Source organism: Ranitomeya variabilis, chromosome 8 (genome assembly GCF_051348905.1).
Source record: "Ranitomeya variabilis isolate aRanVar5 chromosome 8, aRanVar5.hap1, whole genome shotgun sequence".
In the NCBI taxonomy this organism is placed as follows: domain Eukaryota; kingdom Metazoa; phylum Chordata; class Amphibia; order Anura; family Dendrobatidae; genus Ranitomeya; species Ranitomeya variabilis.
The window spans coordinates 20,872,497-20,898,011 of record NC_135239.1 but is presented as its reverse complement, the minus strand read 5'-3'; the positions used below and the strand labels follow the sequence as shown (position 1 = coordinate 20,898,011).

Below are 25,515 nucleotides of genomic sequence, written 5' to 3'. Positions count from 1 at the left end.
CCCGAATATCCCCCATCCTCTGGAATTCTTTGCCCCAACACGTCCGACTATCAACCACATTCAGATCCTTCAGACGGAACCTGAAAACCCATCTCTTCAGGAAAGCCTACAGCCTGCACTGATCCCGCTGTCTCCTCACCACTACCGGAGCTACCGCCTCACCAACGCCGGAGCTCCTGCAACCCCCAACCTATTGTCTCCATCCCCACCATCCTGTAGAATGTAAGCCCGCAAGGGCAGGGTCCTCTCCCCTCTGTATCAGTCCGTCATTGTTAGTTTGCTTACTGTAAGTGATGTGTAATTTGTATGTAACCCCTTCTCATGTGCAGCACCATGGAATCAATGGTGCTATATAAATAAATAATAATTAATAATAATCTGTGGATGATGCACTGTTATGGGGGATCTGTGGATGATGCACTGTTATGGGGGATCTATAGATGATTCACTAATATAGGCGGATCTGCCGATGACACTTATTGAGTGATGAGTTGATGACACTATTATTGGGGGATCTGTCGATGACACTTATTGGGCCATGTGTTGATGACACTATTATGGGGGGGGATCTGTCGATTACACTATTATTGGGGGATCTGTCAATGACACACATCAGTTTTCAAGTAATGACAAATTGTACTTGCCTGTATTAAAAACACTGCAGAATCCTCCTTTAACTGACCATTAAGTAAAAATCCAACATTGGCATCGTCTGTGGCTGTGAATGAGAATCGGTCTCGCTCTGCCGGCCCTCCAAAGTGTCGGTAAGAAAGGTATAAACTGTTAATGTCAATCTGGGTGAAATGGTTTTCTTGCAAGACGGCACCACTGAGGTAGAGCTGCCCGTGCCGCGGAGGTTCTGTGATCGTGTACACGAGCCTCTCTGGTGGGCTGTCCGGGTCCGTGATCTGCAGAACATCGGAGGTAATAACAGTGGCTTCTCCTTCCCAGATCTGGAGGCCTTTATTGTTCAGGAGAGTTGGAGGAATCTTGTCTGTCTGTGCGATGATGAACTCTAAGGACCCATCTTTTGCCTTCAGTCCATTACTTACAGTAAAACTATGAAACAAAGAAAATGAATATCAACATTTTATAAACCTTGTAAATGTTTCCCCAATTTGGTAAGTAAGAAGCAAGTACACAACACTGATTGTTCTCTTGTTCATTTCATACCAAATCCACATAGATATATTATTATTTACTAGAATAAAAAAATGCTGCACTTCTACCACCTAGTTACTATACTGCCACAACGTACAAGATTACAACTACTATAACACTGTGTAATCGCAGAAGTGACGATCATCAGCCTCATCTACAGCATGGGCATACACAGCAGAACCAGAGCTGGTAACACTAAGGACTATGTCCAGGGTGCCAGGTATAATTTACAATGTGGATTCATACAAAAGACAAGGACGGCACAGAGTTCTTAATCATAATCATAGTCAAATAATTAATAGCTCTGTGTTGTAGATCAAAACATGAAACAAGGCTAATCTGTCTGTGTCTTTTGTATGAAACATTGTCAAGCTTTTAAGGAGAAAAGCTATATGAATATTTGTTTTACTATAATACTGTTCCTCTGTACAAGAATATAACTACTATAATACTGCCTTATGTACAAGAATATAACTACTATAATACTGCCTTATGTACAAGAATATAACTACTATAATACTACCCCTATGTACAAGAATATAACTACTATAATACTGCTCCTATGTACAAGAATATAACTACTATAATACTGTTCCTATGTACATGAATATAACTACTATAATACTGCCCCTATGTACAAGAATATAACTACTATAATACTGCCCCTATGTACAAGAATATAACTACTATAATACTGCCCCCTATGTACAAGAATATAACTACTATAATACTGCTCCTATGTACAAGAATATAACTACTATAATACTGCTCCTATGTACAAGAATATAACTACTATAATACTGCCCCTATGTACAAGAATATAACTACTATAATACTGCCCCTATGTACAAGAATATAACTACTATAATACTGCTCCTATGTACAAGAATATAACTACTATAATACTGCTCCTATGTACAAGAATATAACTACTATAATACTGCTCCTATGTACAAGAATATAACTACTATAATACCGCCCCCTATGTACAAGAATATAATTACTATAATACTGCCCCCTATGTACAAGAATATAACTACTATAATACTGCCCCTATGTACAAGAATATAACTACTATAATACTGCTCCTATGTACAAGAATATAACTACTATAATACTGCTCCTATGTACAAGAATATAACTGCTATAATACTGCTCCTATGTACAGTAATATAAGTACTATCATATTGCCCCCTATATATACTGAAGATATTAATAGTAGTGGGGTATTTTCATATAGAATTTGCTCTATTAAGTGCACATTTATTGATTTATCTTACTTTTAACTGATATTTGCTGAACTTCTATTGCCCTTTAAATGGCAAGTTGTCTTAAGACACAGGAGCCTTTTACTTTGCTGCACTCCATGTCTCCTCTGTGTTATGAAACTTGTCTGGCTTATGAGACCTTAAAAGTTAACAAAATATACTTTTGTTTCTAAGGATCTTAAAAAGCATGTTCTGTGAGTGCGTCCAGGAGCCACAGCTCCAGCCCTACTTTCCTGGATGATCTCGCCCTGTGCAGAGAAATCACGTCAGCTACTGGGCTACGTAAAATAGCAAAAGGCAAAATATGAACTCACTTTGCAAAAACAGTTGACCCTAAGAACAGCACAAGGTGCTAAAAGTATAAACTAAAAGTACTGCGTAAATGAAAAATAAAATTAGAACATTATCTAAAATGAATAGAACTTATTTATTTAATAGATTTCATGTTTCTTTTATTATACAAAGTATGGGTGACAAGACTATTGCTCTAAGGCAGGGGTCTCAAACACGTGGGCCGCATGTGGCCCCTGAGGCTGCTTCATGTGGCCCTCAGGCACTGTAGACCTCTTGTCATCCTTGCCCGGTTCAGGGGATCCGCCGACAGCAGCATTTTTTTTCACCTGAATGTGCATCCTTAGACACACATTCACTTGAAATGATGTATCTCCTGTGGTGGAGAGGTGGGGGAGCGGCAGCAGCAGAGCTGCGGGTCACAGCGGCTAACCCCTGTGCCGATTGCTAAAGAGAAATTAATATTTCTGCGCAATCACATGCTACTAAATGGAAGGAATATTCACTGCTCTCCTCGCATATGGGAGTGGAGAGCAGTGAATATTCATTCCTTTAAGTAGTGGGCACACGTGATTGCCCAGCAGCTGCAGGAAGCCGGCGCTGCACTTACTGTGCCCGCTATTAAAGAGAAATGAATATTCACTGCTCTCCACTCCCATAGGCGTGGAGAGTAGTGAATATTTCTCTTTAGAAAAGGACCTGTCAATATTAGGGCATGCTCACACTATACGCTTTTTACTGACAGTCAAAAACTATTTTTCGTGAAAGCTCCTTGTATGACAATTTGTAATCCTGAATCATCTTTTGTTTCAGACTTCTAATTTTTTTTTCTGATCTCTTTTTCAATGTTCTTTTCCCCCAGTGTTTTTTTGGGTACCTTATTACAGACAACAATAATGTGTTTTTTTGTTTTTTTTTCAGGTGAAAAGGCCTACAAAATGCTGGAAAACATGCCTGGGCATCTTTTAAAACATCAAAGTTTAACATTTTTGCGCAGCTATACATTACCCTGAAATTTTGAAACATTTCAAACAGTTTGATGAATCGAGGCACAATGCCATCCAGCTTTTCCAGACTCCTGAAATACTAATATAATCCCCAATTCCAAAGTACCTAATAAAAAATTCCTGCATAAATAGTTGATTTTTCAATCAGCAGTCTCAGAACGGTGGGTTATAATTTCTGGGGAAAATTTTAAAAAAAAATTAGTTATTTGTCATGTGGCCAAACTTTTTTTTAAACAGATATAATAATAATGATTAATAATTAGATATAACTAAAGGCTGGCTGAAAATAGTTTTTAATGGGACTGTTCCTCTTGGTGCAATCACTTTTCCAACTGAGGTCTGGCTCTCTATCGAGTGATCGACTCCTGCTCTTAGATCGGCTGCGCACAGCTGCAAACTAATCCTGCAGTGGCCACTAGAGGAGAAATGTGGTATTACCTGTCAGGCATTCAAATGAATGGGTGCCCATGTAATGTATGGTCACGTTAAAGGGGTTCTCCAGTGAAGATAAGTTATCACTTAATATTATACTGTAGATGAGTGTGGGTCTGACCGATGAGACCCCAGCAGAATGGGGCGCAACCGCTGCTCTATTCATTTCCTATGGGACTTCAGAGTGCTGCGCTCATTATTTTTGGGCAGCCCCAGAGAGAATAAATGGAGCAGCCATTGGGTACGTGCAATGCTGGTTTATTCTAATGGAGATAAAAGTGCCCTGTTCAGCCGACCAGTACGGTCCCAGCGATCGGACCCTCACCAATCTATCAGATATCACCTATCCTTTTAGATATGGTAATAGGTAATAGTTTATCTTGATCTGATGACCCCTCTAATAAGACCCCCAGGCATTGACTCCGGTCACAGAAAACCACAGGGTGTTAAAATCAAAATATGGACATTACATCGGGGCTGTATTAGGTTTATCACATTTAATTTGGATCACATTAATTATTAACTTTGATCGAGACCTGTCCAGTATTGGCCGCCTGTCTATCAGCTAATGCATGCAGATTGTGAGTTTTGCATGTGTCGAGCAGATGGGCGAGTTTTAGAGAAGAAAAAAAAAAAAAGTTGAAAAAAAAAAAATTAAATCACCTGGAACCAGAAGCTCAATTCCAAAAATAGTGAGAATGAAATATAGCAGAGAGCGGCAGGGGAAGCTGGCAGCGCTCCGCACCAGAAGGTACCGGTTACAATACAAGATAAACATTTGGAGAAGCCTCAGCTGTGGAGGAGAATAACGAGGCGTTATTTAACCCAATAAAGCCTCCCCCCCCAAGAAATTAATTTAAGAAAGGCCCGGCTCCTTCATGCCTCCCTGCCTATGTGTAATCTGGATGGGGTGACGGGCAGACACCTTCACTGCGGCCGGTTGGGAGAGTGGGAAGTTTTAGCAGAAGTTAATATAACCGGTTCTTAGGGTGTCGGGCGAGCGCCGCAGATGGTACCGTCTCTGGCAGACACTGAACAAGTAATCCTTTTCATGTTCCTTGCCCGCTTACGCGGAAGGCATGCAGAGGCCGGCGCGAAGATTAGGACTTAGTCAATATTAAATTAAGGTATGACACGCTGGGAAGCAGATCATGGAGAGATGGAGGATCTGGCAACATAGCAATAAAATTAATAAAAACATAAAGCAAAAAGCTACTTTGAAAAATAAGACAATGCAATATATCATAATAAATATATACAGTGCAAAATTAAGGAAAAAAAAACTAAAAATGTTGGCAATTATTTGGAGACGTAAAGCATGACACCTTAGGGTGATGCAGAATACTGATACATACTATCTCTGTAAGTGAATTTTTAGTGCACATTTTGATGAAAGTGTATGAGCCCATCTGCCAGCAATAAAGCAACCTCTTAAACAGGAGTCCCGATACTAAAGACGAACGAGAAGTTAAGTCTCATATGAACTGTAGAAGCCTGTCAGGAGCCTATTCTTCTCCAGCGTTCAGACATTTATATATGTCCATTCTGGAACATCCATCTTAAGAGGTTTGTAGCTCAGGTCTTTTAGGCAGTTGGATGCTTTTACTCAAAAATATTGACCCTATAATTGGGAAACAATTCTCAAAAGGTAGACAGGCTCCAGTCAGGGTCCCCCATCATCTCAGGCCAGAGCTCCACCATCATCTCTGACCAAGGCTCTCACAACATCTCTAGACAGGATTCCCCCATCATCTCCAGCCAATGCTCCCCCATCATCTCAAGGCAGGGTTCCCCCATCATCTCAGGCCAGGGCTCCACCATTATCTCCAGCCAGAGTTTCCCCATCATCTCCTGCCAAGGTTCTCACAACATCTCTAGGCAGGACTTCCCCATCATCTCCAGCCAAGGCTCCCTTCATCATTTCCAGCCAGGGTTTCCCATCATGTCCAGCTAGAGTTCTCCCATCATATCCTGCCAAGGCTTTCACATAATCTCGAACCAGGACTCCACAATCTTTTCCAGCCAAGGCTTCTCCATCATCCCCAGTCAAGGCTCCCCCCGTCTTCTCCAGCCAGGGTTTCCCATCATCTCATGCCAGGGCTCCCCCATCATCTCCAGCCAGAGTTAATCCATCATCTCCTGCCAAGGCTCTCACATAATCTCTAATCAGTACTCCCCAATCTTCTAATCCTCTCTAGCCAAGGCTTCACCATCATCTCCAGACAGGGCTCCTTAATTATATTTGGCTAGAGCTCCTCAATCATCTTATGCCAGAGTCCTTTAATCATATACAACCTAAGTTCTCCCATGATCTGTAGTCATGGCTCCCCCAATCATCTCCAGCCAAGTCTTCACCATCAGTTCCAGCCAGGGCTGTGTTTCTAGCCAAGTTTTCCCATCATCTTCAGCCAGGCCTCATCATCTCTAGACAGAGTTCTTCTATTATGTCCAGCAATGATTCCTCCGTCATCTCCAATCGGGGCTCCCACGTCATCTCCAACTAAGGGTCCCCCATAATCTCCATTCAGAGTTCTCCCACCATCTCCAGCCTGGGCTCTTCCTTCCTTCATTTCCAGTCAGGGTTCCCTCATCATCTCCCGCCAAATGTTACCCATCATCTCCTTCCCATAATCTAAAGCCAAGGCTCCCACCATTATCTCTAGTCATGGCTTCCCCATTATCTCCAGCTAGAACTCCCCCATCATCTCCAGCCTATACACAGACACATGAGAAGTCTGGAGAAGAGCAGATACGCTATGAGATAATCTATTTATCATTGTTGACTATTGTGTTTAGGTGAAATAATAGACGACATATGTTTATCTGACACCTCCGCCTCCATCTGGGATGATAAGTCTCACCTCACAAAGCAATGCTTGTATCACAGCTCATATAAAAATACCCCAATGTCTTGTAAATGTATAAAAGATCTATACAGCAAAGCCGAGGTGACACACTGCAGTAGGCCAGCACCAGCACATCTCAGCAATGACTCTACATGCTTTTTGGTGCCAGTGACAGCCATATTCATTTTCTGAACCTTTTAAAGAAAAAGCCACTTTTGGCTTTCCCAATATTAAATTAGATTCAAATTTCTTTTTTTTTTTTCTAGCTTTTTTGTCTTCTCATATTTGTTAGTCTACATAAGGTAACATGTTGTTTTGGCTCCCATTTACCAATGTATTTGTACCAGTTTTTGGTGCAACCTGCCAACAACCATATTACTATGTGCTGTAAAAAATTCACTTTTTTCTGATGTGTCATTTATGTATAAATTGGTTAAGTCGGGCACAAATTTATATTTCTGACTTCCAGACAGTTCCAAGTGCGTCAAAGTTACTAATATGAAGACCTTATTGTTTTTAGACTCCATTTTGGGGTACGTGTAACCTAGCATTTAATTTATAGTAGACAAGCTTGTGCTCTTGGAGTGGTGGGCATGATCGCATAGTGAATCCTCGCCATTCGTGAATATTTCAGGTCAGAGATTCTCCTGTCCCGGGAGTTACTGTGGCAGTGGGATTGTTAATTAAGGCTGCCCTACCATTAGTGAATTTATGGGCACAACAGGGCAAACCTGGGGAGTAGCTTCCATGAAGAGAGTACATGTGTTCTAGAATATTAAAGATGTCATTGTGAAGATGGCTTCTACTGGAAAATACAGTGTGGCAGTGACCATCCGAACTCCTAGAAAAGTTGTCAAAACTCCCTGGCAGTTCAGAAGTCTCTGGAAACTCCCCTGAAAGCAAAATTGATAACACTAAAGTACTTCATCATCATCTGATGGAGCGCCAGGATACAAATGCTCATTCAGGAAGTAGTAAATGGGGAGTGACGGGCGTGTGGCCTTAAAATCGGAGTCTCAATGACGGGCGTGTGGCCTTAAAATCGGAGTGTCAATGACGGGCATGTGGCCTTAAAATAGGAGTGTCAATGACGGGTGTGCTGCCTTAAAATCGGAGTGTCAATGACGGGCGTGTGGCCTTAAAATCGGAGTGTCAATGACAAAATATTTCAATTACCGTAGTGGTCACACATGATCAGGACTGCTCCGCTCACACAATGGACTTTTGGACCCCCTCTTCTTGTGACCAGTTTGGATCCCAGAAGTTGGACCAGTAATGATTGTACAGTTATATCTTATCTTGTGACCAGGTTATGTAAACCCCATGAGGCATATTTGACAATTTTTTTTTTCCTTTTCCAGACAAACACACCTCCCCTTTTTGACAGAGGACACCCCATTTTTCAGGCCACGCCATGTTACTTTCCCCAGATTTGGGCTCAGCGTCATGAGGAAGAAAATATTTGGGTGTTCCTTTGCAGGTTTGGACTTGTCAATTCTTACTGAAATGAAGGAGGTCTGTCCTCTTTCCGTGAGGGTCAAGAGATATGAATAGTAGGCAGACATAGCCACATAATGGTTGGTAGATACGTTCCCTGGCTTGTCTTGGCCAAAGTAGCATTCTACGGTGTTTCTGTGAAGGCAAAGAGATAGGTGGTCGTCAGACACATCTAGTGCCGCTTCTACTGGATTCCTTTGGTGGAATTCTAACCGGTCCAGATACTTTTTGCCAACAAAGAACCTATTGTGTTCACCTGTCTAGTAAGGTATGATATGTATCAGTGGTGTGGGGATATTGGTCAAGGCATATAGACCGATAGTTTACATTTTTCCAATAATAGGGTGTAAAAATTTTAATTTTGGGGAAATTTTCATCCAAATTTGCAAAGAATATCTTACAATAGATACTATAAACCCGCCCGGAGAGTGGAATCCTGCGTATTACCATAAATCATTTCAGCATATGGTAGAATTCCAACACATTTAACCCTTTACGAGATGCCCATACAACTTCTCACCTGAACGAGTCCTTCCCAGCCTCACGGCTGTTGTCGTGGACGTAGCGAACCTTCTGAGCCGCCACATCCAACTGGCTGAAACTGGAAATGGGCACGCCAGGAAAATTGATGTACTCAATCTGACCATGAACAGGTGGCACAGAAACGGCGTACAGCAGCTTCTCTGGTTTTCCCGTGCCATCTGTTGCCATAAGAACATCTGTCATCAAGGTCACCCTGTCACCCTCTGTTAAAGTTACAGGGCTGGTGAGTAAAACAATGTCACCTATGGAAGGAAACCGGAAAACGAGAGGATGAGAGGAAGCACAATAGGAGCAGAAATGATGAAAAATGAACAGGAACAAGACGCGGCATTGTGCAATATTATGTATCGCCGTTTGCCATGTGCATCCTTGCATTTATATGTTGGTAATAATTATTGTGTAACTTTATCTATGATTGTAAATAATTGTGCATCATTGTATCTTATGGTGCAGAACATCGGCTGAAAATATCTGCAATTATGATTCTTGTCCGTCATAACTCATTTTTCATCAGTTCCGCTGACGGTCGTTTACTTCTGTCGAAATCGACCATTCTTATCAACGTCTACGAAAATTAGGAAAATCTCCGTGCTTTTTAAAAATAAATTAATTTTGTTCTTTTGTTTTATTTTGCCTTTTATACATTCAGTTTGATTTTTGCCTTTTAAGTGAATCTGAAGCCAGATTTCTCCTGTTGGCTCTGATGATTTCAGCCATTGTGGAGCTGTAGAAAAGGAACACAATGCGTTAAACGCTTTCGCTTCCAGCCTGGACGTCGTCGTTAAGCAGATACAGGCTTTATTATGTCGCGCAGCTTATTGGTTTTGGCAAAGGAATCCTAATTATATTAAAAGTGATGACGGACAAAGAACTTAGGGAGCAACAAGCTGTGTTTGGCTGTGTTCTCTGCTGTAAAGCCTTTGAAACCAATTTGAATGCATGGTCACAAGCACACAAACTGTAGGGAGAGGAGCCCGGAGGAGCGCACCGCTGAGACCAGAATATTAGCCCAGAACTCGGGCTCCTACCAGATCACAGGGGCCCGATCGAAAGACGTTTCATAGATGTGTGGAGACTTGATGTGCATGACATGTGGAGTCACGGTGCACATCATAGGCTGGGTGCATCTATTGAATATTGAGTATTGAAGGACGGTCTATGCTTTTACCGATCCTTCACTATGCAACTCGGCACCTGAAATCAAATAAAAACTAGGTTTGTTTCTAAATGGGATAATGCAAAAAATATATATATATAAAAAAAAAAGTATGATCCTGATCATACCGACCTCTACTATGGAAGGAAACTGATGTGGGTCAGAAGTACCGAGCGGACCCCAAACGATTTCTGTAATGTAAAATTACAAGGACTTGCCCTCCCCTTATCCAGATCCAGTTCTCTGCTTCGGTGCTCTGTGTTTTGGCTGCAGAAGTGACTACATTGGCAGAGCCATTGAGCTCAGTGATTGGCTGCAGTGGTGACTACAATGGTGCGCTACTGAGCTCAGTGATTGGCTGCAGCGGTGACTACATTGGCAGAGCCATTGAGCTCAGTGATTGGCTGCAGCGGTGACTACAATGGTAGCGCCACTGAGCTCAGTGATTGGCTGCAGCGGTGACTACATTGGCAGAGCCATTAAGCTCAGTGATTGGCTGCAGCGGTGACTACAATGGTAGCGCCACTGAGCTCAGTGATTGGCTGCAGCGGTGACTACATTGGCAGAGCCATTGAGCTCAGTGATTGGCTGCAGCAGTGACTACAATGGTAGTGCCACTGAGCTGAGCGATTGGCTGCAGCAGTGACTACAATGGTAGTGCCACTGAGCTGAATGATTGGCTGCAGAAGTGACTACATTGGCAGAGCCATTGAGCTCAGTGATTGGCTGCAGCAGTGACTACAATGGTAGTGCCACTGAGCTGAGCGATTGGCTGCAGCAGTGACTACAATGGTAGTGCCACTGAGCTGAATGATTGGCTGCAGAAGTGACTACATTGGCAGAGCCATTGAGCTCAGTGATTGGCTGCAGCGATGACTCCAAAGGTAGAGCCACTGAGCTGAGCGATTGGCTGCAGTGGTGACTATATTGGTGGATAACTAAGAAATAAAGTTGCCCTGTGCAATGCTAGAGCATGCAAATGTGAAATATATCAAATTGGAATTTAATTACTGCTCTAGGAAGAAGGTTAAAATTAAGATAGTTAGCGCATAAATTGGCCAATCCATGTGTGCCCAGCGGCCATGACATTTCAGAAGAACTTGCAGTGGAATGTCTATGGGCCTTTAGCTCCTCCCCTCGGTCTCTGGCTCCTCCCCTCAGCCTCTAGCTCCTCCCCTCTCCATAGAAATTTAAAAGCACCAACTGTCATTTCCAAATTCAGTCATGGGAAAATCTGTCTTCACTGAATACATTTTTTTTTCACCATGAATCGAGAAAAAAAGGAGGAGAAAAAAGCAAATAATTCTGCTAAAATATATTACAAAGCCGCTTATGTTCATGCAAACTAATATAAAATAAAACGATGGTTACTCTTTATAGGTACTGACTACCTGATTGGGTCTAGGAGTTAAGAAGGGCAGACCATGCGGTAACTTTTAGGACAGTGAGAAGAGGAGGACCTGGTTCAGAATAGTCCAATGATCCCATCTATTGGGTGGTTTAGGGAACCCAAAAACGTGTGCCCTGAATGTGTCCTATCAGGAAGAGGACGGAGGATTGCGACTCCTGACCTGCAACTCCTGTATAAGGGGGAGAGAGTTGTTGCATGAACCAACGCCAGCGAGGAGACTCCAATGTAATGTGCTTTGGTCCCTCTCGTTGCCCGTAGACATTTGAGTCATATTTGGAGATCAATCATGGTGGATTATTTCCATCTCTTATCTGTATCACTAATTAATCGAGCTTTAGAAAAAAAGACTCTTTCCAATCTCTAAGATAGAAGTTACACCTATAATATGAGATCCACTACGGCGATCAGCGGATTTTGCAGGGAAAAGATCCAGTTGGCTAAAAATTTCTCCTGCAGCGGCCACTACAGGACATGTGCAGTACTACAGGGACCATTCAGATAAACATGGAAGGATAAAGAACGAGCTACTGCTTAACCCCTTCATGACCTTGGGATTTTCCGTTTTTCCGTGTTCGTTTTTCGCTCCCCTCCTTCCCAGAGCCATAACTTTTTTATTTTTCTGTCAATATGGCCATTTGAGGGCTTGTTTTTTGCGAAACAAGTTTTACTTTTGAACGACATCATTGGTTTTAGCATGTCGTGTACTAGAAAATGGGAAAAAAAATTCCAAGTGCGGTGAAATTGCAAAAAAAGTGCAGTCCCACACTTGTTTTTTGTTTGGCTTTTTTGCTAGGTTCACTAAATGCGAAAACTGACCTGCCACTATGATTTTTCAGGTCAGTACGAGTTCATAGACACCTAACATGTCTAGGTTATTTTTTATCTAAGTGGTGAAAAAAAATTCCAAACTTTGCTAAAAAAAAAAAAAAAAATTGCTCCATTTTCCGATACCCGTAACGTCTCCATTTTTCATGATCTGTGGTCGGATGAGGGCTTATTTTTTGCATGCCGAGCTGGCGTTTTTAATGATACCATTTTGGTGCAGATATGATCTTTTGATCGCCCGTTATTGCATTTTAATGCAATGTCGCGGCAACCAAAAAAACGTAATTCTGGCGTTTCAAATTTTTTTTCCTCGCTACGCTGTTTAGCGATCAGGTTAATGCTTTTTTTTATTGATAGATCAGGCGATACCAAATATGTGTAGGTTTGATTTTTTTATTGATTTATTTTGAATGGGGCTATGCAGCAGAAAATCAGGTGTGCTATAAGCGCCGACCACAGGGTGGCGCTCACAGCTACCGGGGATCAGTAAACATAGAGGTCTCAAGGACTTCTATGGTTACTATTCAGAAGCATCGCTGATCCCCGATCATGTGACGGGGTCAGCGATGCGCTCATTTCCGGCCGCCCGGCCGGAAGCGCCAGTTAAATGTCTGCATTTGACAGCGACATTTAACTAGTTAATAGCGGCGGGTGAATCGCGATTTCACCCGCCGCTATTGCGGGCACATGTCAGCTGTTCAAAACAGCTGACATGTCCCGGCTTTGATGCGGGCTCACCACCGGAGCCCTGCATCAAAGAGGGGGATCTGACCTCGGACATACTATCCCGTCCGAGGTCAGAAAGGGGTTAAGGCCACGTTCACACGTTCAGTATTTGGTCAGTATTTTACATCAGTATTTGTAGCCAAAACCAGAAGTGGGTGAAAAATACAGAAGTAGTGCATATGCTTCTATTATACTTTTCCTCTATTTGTTCCACTCCTGGTTTTGGCTTCCAAATACTGATGTAAAATACTGACCAAATACTGCTAGTGTGAACATGGCCTATTGGTGGTTCTCTGCGCTGCTTCATAGTGGGGTATCCTAATTGGGAGATTCCTCTCTATAACACCTCTATTCCATGACATGGTATATAAAAAGGGATTGTAAAGAGGATACAGCCCCTTTCACATTGTTGAAAAAATAGACGATAAGCGCACGCCTCACGTCAATAAGCGCAAAAAAAAAAAAAAAGACATAAATCTACAGAAGTAGCACGAGTAAATCCTCGCACAATGAGCAATCTAACCCCAATCATTAGTTGATTCTTATTATTTTTCTTTAGATGATTGAAAAAAATAAATAAAAACAATTGTAGCAATTTTTAAACCTTAAAATTGCAACAAAGTTATTCCCTTCAACCTAACTTTTTGTTTGCCTAAATCCTGACAATTTTTTATTTTTTTTTCATCTTTATCCCTTTATTAGAATTTGGGTGACCCTTTTTAATTTTGCTATTTTCTGCCCTGCGTAAAGCGGCACAGTGATTACCGTGAATTAATGGATTATCTGGAGCACCAGTTGGCAATCATCTAGCTATGAGAAAAAAATAAAAATAAAATAACAAAAAAAAACACAACAAAAAGTTACCGATGCAGCTGTTTACTAATAAATAAAGCCTCAGCTGTAAGAAAAATAAATGAGATGCATTTAATTGCCGGGCAGAACAAGCACCTCTCTTTATTACAACGTTGTGGGGGGGTTTCTGTGATGTCAGGGAGCATGGCATCCTGACAAAGTGCTTATGAATCGCAGTTTGCAGATGGCGCTGATGATTCTTAGTAGTTTTAAGCGCAAGTTGCATTGGAAATGAATAGGGGGAGATTTTTGTTTTTTTGCCAGGGACCCCCCCTCCCCCCCATGGGAATTAGCAGCGTCTGATTCTCCAGTGCCAATCTCTCATATTATTTTTAGCTCCTCACATCGTTTTCCAAAAATGTTATATTTCAACGTGAATATAAAATGTAAAGTGCCGCGGAATATGTTGGCGCTATATAAATAAAATTATTATTAATTATTATTATTATATGCGCTCCGTTTTACATTTTGTTGATAAAATTTAATTTAAAAAACAAAACAAAACATAAGATCTAAATTTTATTTCAATCAACTAAATCATATTCGGATTTTAGCGAATACAAAAATCAAAATTTAATTTTGAAAGACCAATTAAAATAACAGTAATGTCCTAAAAATAAATAATTGAATTAATTAAAACAACTTCATTAAATAAATACATATAATAAATACATAATAAAGGACATCGTAGATCATAAACTAATTTATACTCTATTCGGGTCAGAAAAAAAATACAGATACAGGTCTTTTAATATAGAATAAATAATAAAATAAATACATAATAAAGGACCTCATAGATCACAAACTACTTTATTTTAAGAAAATATACTATTCGGGCCAGGAAATAAATTACAGATTTGGAAAAAGGAAATATTTTTGAAATTATATGACATCTAAGAATTAATCAAAATATTTAATTTCATATAATGTTAAATAATTTATACATTTCAGAATTTTCTTTATTTTACTGTATTTTTTTTATTTACAAATAATAGAAATTTGCTGGTAAATAAAATCCGAATTTGATTTAGATTTTTTTTTTTTTACTTTAATACCAGTTCTTAGACAAGGGGGTAATTGCCACACACGTGGGAAAAATTTTGGGCTATTATTCGAATAATTGGACTTGGTGACTGGTCTCCATGGAAATGACATCAGTACAGATGGCCCGTCGGAATGGTCATTGAAAACAGGCACTCGATTGTCGGCCGTCTTGTAAACTTGACTCCTTGATTCAGCTATGTGGATAATGGACGCTCCGGTAATTTGCATGTCTGCGGAGCACAACTGTTTTTGAAGGCTCCTGAGGTATTTGTTCCACTCAGCAGATACATAGAATGGTCTTGTGTTCATGGGATAATACAATATTATCGCTGTCTGACTCTGAGATCGGCCCACATCGGCCCCCGGCCCATAAAACTTACCTTTCTCTATGTTTAAAATGGAGATGAAAAAAGTTTTCGGGGCCGTGTTGTGCTCCCCATCAGTTACGGAATATCGGAAACTGTCGTGTCCTTTGCAGCCGAGGATTATGGTGTGAAAATACCAGATATGGTTCACGTCTATATCTTCCTGCGTGAAATTCATACCGGCGTACAGAGTGACCCAGGATGAGTCCACCTAGAGAAAAAGAACTCGATTAAGAAGGATGTCCAATCTCAGGCATTGAAGGATCCATTTAATTTGTGCCAAAATAAAAAAAAGGGTGTGTAAACTTTTGCAACCAACAATTCTAGAATATAAGGGATTAAAATCCAGCTCCTCTTTCACTTTGCATATACTCTTGGGTCTACGAGTCTTGTTTCCTGACATCTACAGTGCCTTGAAAAAGTATTTATACCCCGTGAACTTTTCCATAAAGTATGAATAACATATCAGAAAATACATTTAAGCTTGTGGATATAATGTGGAAAATGTCATCGTATGTGTCCCTTTTGAAGCCTGAAGAGGGAGAGTATAAAACGTTCTTTATTTCTTATCTTACACAATATATGTTTTGCTCCAATAATACTAAGGTTATGCGCACACGTTGCGGATTAGACTGTGGAATTTTCGTTGCAGATTTTGCATTTCTTGGCTGAAAACGCAGGTCAATCTGTGCTTTTTTTTTTTTTTTTTGCGGATTTTGTGCATTTTTTTTTTTGCAGATTTGCTGCAGATTCTGTGCAGATTTCATACATTGTTTTACCCCTGTGGATTTCTATTATGGAATGGGTGCAGAAACGCTGCAGATCCGCAAAAAAAAATTGACATGGTAATTTTTTTGGAATCTGCTGCGTTTTCCGTGCAGATTTTTCTGCACCATTAGCACAGCATTTTTTTTTTTCCCCATTGATTTACATTGTAAATCTCTTGCAGATCTGCAGCGTTTCTGCACGGAAAAAAACTCTGCAGATCCGCAGAAAATCCGCAACGTGTGCACAAAGCCTAAAAGGAAAAAAACAGCAGTTTTGCAACTAGTTTTTCAAAATGTGCCACCGTTTCACGTTTACAGCTCCAATGCAGAACTATGTGTCGCCTGATCCTGCAGACATATGATACTTACCGTATTTCCCACTGTATGCATTCAGGAGAGGACAAACAAACTAGAGCATGACTGCAAGATGAGATGATAAGGAAATGAAAGGACGTCTACACTTTTGTAAGATCTTTTTTTGTTGTTCCAAAGCATAGACAGCAAAAACAGAAAAAGTACATTGATTAAAAATCTCTAACAGTTTTGTGTATTCAGCTCCAATGCAGATCGATGCGCCGCCATGGTGGGTGATTGTGACTGCAGGAGCAGGTTACACAGTAACCCAAGTTACTATGGTTAAGGAACATCATTAGGACATGCCGGCTCTTTAAAGGGGTAATATGCTAATTAGGAAAAGTTTACAGTGTTTCAATATTCTTTCTGTATTGATTCTTGCTTTTAAGAACTCTGCTTGCTGTCCTTCAGTACCTTATACCGTAGTTTATTTCCACATGATGGACAGAGGTGTAATGCTGAGGTGCTGGCACCACTGTTTCCTGTAGGCAGCGGGACACAGACTTCCCGAGATTTCCTAATGATGGGGCAGAGTTCCTGACTCGTTCTGCCCGATCATACCTGAGTGGTTTCTTTTTTCTCCCTCCACTAATCTCTATGATCAGTGGACAAAGTGCAGCACCCCAGAGTCCTGGTCGTTGCAGTACTGTGGCTCCGCCACTAAGGGGGGCTATGGTACGTCTGATGTCACTGAAGGAGTTCATCTGACCAGGTATCACAGACACCAATACATTTCACAGTCGGGCCTCCAGGGGGAGCTAAGGGTTCTATTCATTAGGCCACTCCTCACATACTGGTAAAACTGGGGGTCAGGCAGGAAGTTAGAGAGAAAGCTGACTGGGTTGGAACCAGGCAACACCTTGTGGCAGAGGGTGTTGTGGGGGAAGATTCGGTAGGGTCCCTGTCAGGGGTGGGATCCTGACAGAGGCCTGGCTACAGGAAAGAACGTAACGGGACCGTGCCTGCTCAGTATAGCGGCGGTGCCCAAGGAAGGATCAGAAGCGAGATAGATTGTGCTGAGTGAGAAACGAGATCAAAGCAACAAGGAGAATACCAGTAGGGGTCGTGCTGTAAGACCGAGGCAACATCCTACTGAGGCGCAAACAACCGGTGGCCGGAACGCCGAGGAAGTATTTCTATATACAGCTTCAGGCAATACTTCAAACCAACGGCAGGACAGTCAGTCTCAGGCGGGCTGTCTCACCTAAATCACCTATGCAGTCTTGGGGGGCAACTTGTGGAGAGGGGCGACTCTAGGGTCCCAGAAGAGCTCCGAGCCTACCCGTCAAATGGGTGCCGTCCTAACCGTAACATCAGGGAGGGACGGAGGATTAGCAGAACATCATCTAATCGAGTTGTGAGGGAACTTAAGAAACAGACACAACAGTTGTGGGGACTTTCCGTAAGCACAGCAGGGAAGGACCGCAACACATAGCGCTAGCAGGAAGGCACAGATTTCCACCTGCAAAGAGAACTCTGGAGGTGCCATCGGACCGGCCGGACTTGCGCAGCCTGGTTAACCGTATTCCGGACTGAGGACTCAGAGATCTTCAGTAAAGAGATAAAGAGACTGCAACCTGGTGTCCTCGTTATTTACTGCGACCGGCACTTCACAACTACACCATCATTCACCACTCACTCACCGGACGTCTCCCACTGACCAGCAGGGTCACGGACCGGGTCTAGCCACCGTGACAACCCAAGAACAGAGACTCAGAGGCCCGGTACCGGGTACTCCTTGGCCCTGCGGCGGTGGGGCTGCTACAATTTTGGCGTCACGAACAGGATCTACTTAAGCCTGAAGAATCAGGTCATGTGTGCCTTGGAACTGTGATTTATTGTGCTTGGACTGTACTTTATTGCAAGGACTGTGCTGCGCCATTTACCGCCAAAATCCGCCACCATTACAGCGCTGAGGAGAGCGCAGGAGAAGAAGAAGGGCGTGGCGTAGGCGTAGACAAGCTGGAAAGCGCGAAAGACAATGACCGCCCAGTCTAAATATTTCTGTGTCCTGAGGACGTGTCCGTCAACAGCCGAGGTCCGCCTCCTGATCTTGTTTGGAGGGTGGAGATCGAGAAAACGACACCGCCCACGAAGGAGAGAGCGGGAAAAGGACCAGGAAGAAGAAGCGAGCCACATGGAGGACGCCATGGCGAGCCGCCCGGAGCCGGAGCGTGGGGTCGGAGCCAAGGACTCCCCCAGCTACCCGGAGAGGCACCGCAGCCAGACCTCCACAGTTGACGCTGACCTCCTGCAGACCGGTGCGGACGAGCTGATCCACCAACCCCGGCGGACGCAGCTGAGCACTGAGGCCGGGTGGATATAGACCATCATCGGGAGCCTCGCCAGAAGTCTGTCGGCAACCCCATCTGGTCCGGAGCAAGAAAGAAGCTCCAGCGCTCCGAAGCCAGAAAGCAAGGCCCTGCCGGAAAGCGGTATGCTGCATGCAGAGATGACAACACCGCAGCACAAGGCCCACGCAACCAGCGTTCCAGACCCCAGCGGAGACGGAGCAGACCGGCATCGGAGGGACCGCATCTGAAGCAGGTATGAAAGACGACCCTGCCCCGATGACCGACACCACTCCAGTGACTGCTAGTGCCGCAACTGCTGACTCCATTCCAGTGACTGATCTTGCAGCAGCCGCTACCTCTGCTGCAGCAAATGCCCCTACTCAAGCTGCGCAGACCTCCATCGCTGCGCCTGATTTAACAGTACATGCAAGACGGATTAACGGCGTTTGTCCAGCACTGTGTGTAACCCTGGACCTCACTCTTCCCAGGCCAAGAGGGGTTAAGTGCCAGGTGCAGCCCTGGAAGCCGTCCCACTAAACCTCGGAAACCTGAAACTATACATAGTTAACTGTTTGTTTCCCTGCTTTTTGCTGCTTTAAACCCGACTAGGGTTAACTCTTAAAGGGATCCCTTTGTTGACCCGGGATCCCTATTGCTCTTTGGTTATTTTCTATTTTGTTCTACGTTATCAAGAACTGCCACCATCATGAACAGTGCATGATACAAACTGCTTGTAAATAGTTTGCACCTTCTTAAAGGTGCTCCCTACTGGTTTTACTTAAAGAAGGACTCTTTGCGAAGATACCGCACCGGAGCCTTTGCTGAGTATGGACTGGTAGCTTGAGAAGATGCGCTACCTCATAAAGACTTGGTCCCCTCTTAAAGGGGATGTTCACTGATGGTACTTAGAGAATGATGATGCTCTAAAAGGAAAAGTAATAATGCTGAAAGTTAAATATGACAAGCTAGTTAAAAGAAAGAAATGTTTAATAATGTGTTTTGAAGTAAGATAACTATTGGAAAGGTGCAGTAGACCCGTAGGGGTAGACATGAAGTCCTGCATACATGTTAGTAAGAAAAGTAATGATGGAAGTTTAATGTTTTAAGAAAATGTATGATGTGTTAAGGAATGAGGACAGGAAGTGAACCCGTAGGGGTTAGTCAGTGAGTCCTCCTAGGAGCCATACAGAGATGGCTCAGTGCTCTTAAACTGAAAGTAATGTTATGTTCTATACTGTGTATAGTAGCGGAAGGACAGTAGGCCCGGGCTGAAAGGGGCGGTCCTGTAAAGAAAGGAGAGGCAGTAGGTCTGGAGCCGTTAGGACAGGCGGTCCTGCAGATTTAAAGAAGGAGAATGCATAAAAGTTGATTAGCCTTATATGTGATATAAGAAGGTCTTTAGTGGATTTAGAGTGTACATCCTTAAAGGCAATGTTAAATTATTGTTCAAAAATTTTGCACTAAGTAGAATACCCGGTTGGGTAACAGGAGTTGTTTATAGCCTGTAATTTATAATGTTTAACTATGTTTGTAACGTTCAAGTGTCCTCACCTCCCATAAAGGGAAGCTCTGTTCAAATATGCTTATTGTTATTGCACTCAACAAAATTGTATGTCTTTTTGCTAACCTGTATTGTTGTTTTCTTCCCAGTCCAGGAGTACTGGATTTAACCGGGGGGGAGTGCAGCGCCCCAGAGTCCTGGTCGTTGCAGTACTGTGGCTCCGCCACTAAGGGGAGCCATGGTACGTCTGATGGCACTGAAGGAGTTCATCTGACCAGGTATCACAGACAGCAATACATTTCACAGCCGGGCCTCCAGAGGGAGCTAAGGGTTCTATTCATTAGGCCACTCCTCACATACTGGTAAAACTGGGGGTCAGGCAGGAAGTTAGAGAGAAAGCTGACTGGGTTGGAACCAGGCAACACCTTGTGGCAGAGGGTGTTGTGGGGGAAGATTCGGTAGGGTCCCTGTCAGGGGTGGGATCCTGACAGAGGCCTGGCTACAGGAAAGAACGTAACGGGACCGTGCCTGCTCAGCATAGCGGCGGTGCCCAAGGAAGGATTAGAAGCGAGATAGATTGTGCTGAGTGAGAAACGAGATCAAAGCAACAAGGAGAATACCAGTAGGAGTCGTGCTGTAAGACCGAGGCAACATCCTACTGAGGCGCAAACCACCGGTGGCCGGAACGCCGAGGAAGTATTTCTATATACAGCTTCAGGCAATACTTCAAACCTACGGCAGGACAGTCAGTCTCAGGCGGGCTGTCTCACCTAAATCACCTATGCAGTCTTGGGGGGCAACTTGTGGAGAGGGGCGACTCTAGGGTCCCGGAAGAGCTCCGAGCCTACCCGTCAAACGGGTGCCGTCCTAACCGTAACATCAGGGAGGGACGGAGGATTAGCAGAACATCATCTAATCGAGTTGTGAGGGAACTTAAGAAACAGACACAACAGTTGTGGGGACTTTCCGTAAGCACAGCAGGGAAGGACCGCAACACATAGCGCTAGAAGGAAGGCACAGATTTCCACCTGCAAAGAGAACTCTGGAGGTGCCATCGGACCGGCCGGACTTGCGCAGCCTGGTGAACCGTATTCCGGATTGAGGACTCAGAGATCTTCAGTAAAGAGGTAAAGAGACTGCAACCTGGTGTCCTTGTTATTTACTGCGACCGACACTTCACAACTACACCATCATTCACCACTCACTCACCGGACGTCTCCCACTGACCAGCAGGGTCACGGACCGGGTCTAGCCACCGTGACAACCCCAGAACAGAGACTCAGAGGCCCGGTACCGGGTACTCCTTGGCCCTGCGGCGGTGGGGGCGCTACAAAAGGAAACAAGAACAATCAGTATTCAGCCCCCTGTTACAGCAAGCAAGCAGATATCCCCCATTATACAGCAATAACCCTTTCACAGCCATCAAACAGGGATCTTGAAAAATTAACCATTTGATTGCCCTAGGCCAACAGGAACACTGGCCTTACACCCTTCATTGCCTCCGGCCACCAGGGGTCCTAACATTAACATTAATGCTGCTCAAAACCACCAGAGTCACAGACATTAACACCCTGACTACCCCAGACCACCAGGGATACTAAGCTGAACTCCATTTATTAACCATCCTTTATTGCTACAAATCACCAGGAATACCAGCAATACTCCCAAGAAATCTTTACATTACCCCCTTCACTACCCCAGACCACCACCAGGTATATAGCCAGGTATTACCTCAATGCCCACCCGGCACTCAGACCACCTGAAACTAGCCAGACGTTATGAGGCAATAGTCAGGAATAGAAGTTTGTTTCCTTCTATTCCATTACAGCAAGCAGAGATTGTGAAAACAAGAACCGATACAACATGGAAATCATTGTGAATGTCAGGACTAGAGCGATATTTAGTTACAGACGCTGAGGATCCGCGGCTCCGTGCTCATTCCCGGGATTCAATCCTCTATGAGAAAAAGTGAAGATATGAAAGAACGTTCCATCTCAGATGTTCTCCCTTCATTCCCAAATCTATAAAAGTGCAGAAATATCAACTGACATCTATAAAATGTGGACATCTGTCCATGCCGTATGGCTAATACCCATACACAATACAGCACTGTGTAACGGGGTCCCGTGATCCGTGCGTGGGAGCCGAGTATGGGAACTTCCAAATACTCCATGGGAATCACAGAGATACACAACTACAGAGACACAAAACACAGATACACAGACATAGTCTACAGAGTGTACAGAGACACAAAACACACATACACAGACATATAGTCTACAGAGTGTACGGAGACACAAAACACATACACAAAACACAGATACACAGACATATAGTCTACAGAGTGTACGGAGACACAAAACACACATACACAAACACATGTACAGACACAACAAACAGAAAACAACACACTCGTATACAGGCACATAAACACATATACTGTATACAGACACACATACTCAATACACACCTTATTAATATTATTATTTATTATTATAGCGCCATTTATTCCATGGCGCTTTACATGTGAGGAGGGGTATATGCAGCGCCCCAGAGTCCTGGTCGTTGCAGTACTGATGCTCCGCCACTAAGGGGAGTGATGTTAGGTCTGATGGCACTAAAGGAGTTCACCTGACCAGGTATCACAGTCACACATTACACTTCACAGTCTGGCCACCAGGGGGAGCAAAGGGCGCTATGTATTAGGCCACTCCTCACACTCTGGTAAAACTGGGGGTTGGATAAGAAGTTAGGGAGAAGCTGACTGGGTTTTGCCCAGGTAACATCTAGTGAGAGGAGAGCGTTACTTGGGAAGATTCAGGGGGGTCCCTGTCAGGGGTGGGATCCTGACAGAGGCCTAGCGAAAAGGACAGATCGTTACGGAGCCGCGCCTGCACTTCATTGCGGCGGCATCTTAAGAAAGGATAAGAAGCGAAGTATATTGTGGAGAAGTGAGAAACGAGATCACAGCACAAAGGCGATAGAACCAGTAGGAGTCGTGCCCCGAGATCGGCAACATCCTACTGAGGCGCGTAGCCGGTGGCCGGAACGCCAAGGAAGTATTGGGCTCCACGCATTACTTCAAACCAACGGCAGGGCAGTTAATTATAGGTTGGCTGCCTCACCTAAATCACCTAATGAAGACAACGGAGGCAATTGTGGGAGAGGGGCGTCTCTAGGGTCCCTATAAAATAACTCCAGGCCTACCCCGTCATACGGGTGCGTCCTATCCATATCATCTGGGGGATGGAGAGAAAGGACAGAAACATACACGACAGTTGTGAGGACTATCCCGTGGTGCTCAGCAGGGAAGTACTACAACACCCAGGCGCTAGTAGGTAGGCACTGATTTCCACCTGCAAAGGGAACTCTGGATGTGCCTTTGGACCGGCCGGTCTCAGACAGCCCAGTTAACAGTGCTCTGGATTGCGGATGCTGAAGCCTTCAGTAAAGAGGTAAAGAGACTGCAACCCTGTGTCCTCGTTATTTACTGTGACCTACACCACCACCTTCACCTTTTATTGGGCGCCCCTTAGCAGGACCACGGACCGGGTCAGGCCACCGTGACATCCTCAGAACCGATAGGCCCGGGACCGAGTACCCCGCTGCCCTGCGTCTGGGGGCCGCTCCATATACATAATAAAAACAAGTACAATAATCTTGAACAATACAAGTCATAACTGGTACAGGAGGAGAGAGGATCCTGCCCGCGAGGGCTCACAATCTACAAGGGATGGGTGAGAATACAGTAGGTGAGGATAGAGCTGGTCATGCAGCGGTTTGGTCGATCAGTTACTGCAGGTTGTAGGCTTGTCAGAAGAGGTTGGTTCTTCAGGTTCTTTTTGAAGGTTTCGATGGTGGGCGAGAGTCTGAGATGTTGTGGTAGAGGGTTCCAGAGTAGGGGGGATGCACGAGAGAAATCATGTGTGCGATTGTGGGAAGAGAAGATAAGAGGGGAGTAGAGAAGGAGATCTTGTGAGGATCGGAGGTTGCGTGCAGGAAAGTACCGGGAGACGAGGTCACAGATGTATGGAGAAGACAGGTTGTGGATGGCTTTGTACGTCATGGTTAGGCTTTTGTACTGGAGTCTCTGGGTAATGGGGAGCCAGTGAAGGGATTGACATAGGGGAGAGGCCGGGGAATAGCGGGGGGACAGGTGGATTAGTCGGGCAGCAGAGTTTAGAATAGATTGGAGGGGTGCCAGAGTGTTAGAGGGGAGGCCACAGAGCATGAGGTTACAGTAGTTGAGGCGGGAGATGATGAGGGCATGGACTAGGGTTTTTGCAGATTCTGGGTTTAGGAATGTACGGATCTGTGAAATATTTTTGAGTTGAAGTCGGCAGGAAGTGGAAAGGGCTTGGATATGTGGTTTGAAGGAGAGATCAGTGTCAAGGATTACCCCGAGGCAGCGAGCTTGTGGGACTGGGGAGAGTGGGCAGCCGTTTACTGTAATGGATAGGTTCGTTGGGGGGGTCGCGTGAGATGGGGGAAAGACAATTAATTCTGTTTTGTCCATGTTAAGTTTTAGAAATCTAGTGGAGAAGAAGGATGAAATAGCGGATTGACATTGAGGGATCCTGGTTAGTAGGGAGGATCTGGTCCAGAGATGTAGATCTGTGTGTCACCAGCATAGAGGTGATACTGAAAACCGTGAGATTCTATGAGCTGTCCCAGGCCAAAAGTGTAAATGGAAAAGAGCAGGAGCCCTAGAACTGAACCTTGCGGGACTCCGACAGATAGGGGGCGAGGTGAGGAGGTGGTGTGTGAGTGGGAGACACTGAATGTTCGGTCGGTTAGGTATGACGAGATCCAGGATAGGGCCAAGTCTGTGATGCCAAGGGATGAGAGGGTCTGTAGTAATAGGGAATGGTCCACTGTGTCAAAGGCAGAGGGCAGGTCCAGGAGGATGAGGACAAAGTAGTGTCGCTTGCTCTTGGCGGTTAATAGGTCATTGGTGAACTTAGTTAGGGCAGTTTCAGTGGAGTTGTGTGACCGGAAGCCTGATTGTAAGCGGTCGAAAAGGGAGCAGGAAGATAGATGGGAGGACAGTTCAAGATGGACGTGTTGTTCCAGTAGTTTGGAGGCATAAGGGAGAAGTGATAGGGCGATAGCTAGATACAGAGGATGGGTCAAGAGAGGGCTTTTTGAGGATAGGTGTGATGGAGGCATGTTTAA

General features: G+C 44.0%; 1 protein-coding gene across 4 annotated transcripts in view; it reads right to left on the bottom strand.

Annotated features, from left to right (window-relative positions):
- The window catches only part of LOC143787805 (FRAS1-related extracellular matrix protein 1-like), a 146,009-nt gene that overhangs the window by 56,389 nt on the left and 64,105 nt on the right, over positions 1–25,515 (bottom strand). For all 4 annotated transcript variants that reach the window (XR_013218473.1, XM_077276869.1, XM_077276868.1 and 1 more), the window contains 3 exons: positions 15,440–15,635; positions 9,023–9,287; positions 645–1,059 (listed from right to left, as the gene is read on the bottom strand). Coding sequence is in view for 3 of the 4 variants with exons in the window: in XM_077276869.1 (XP_077132984.1) it covers positions 645–1,059; positions 9,023–9,287; positions 15,440–15,635 (876 nt within the window). In the remaining variant the exon portion in view is untranslated. The remainder of the gene's footprint in view (positions 1–644; positions 1,060–9,022; positions 9,288–15,439; positions 15,636–25,515) is intronic.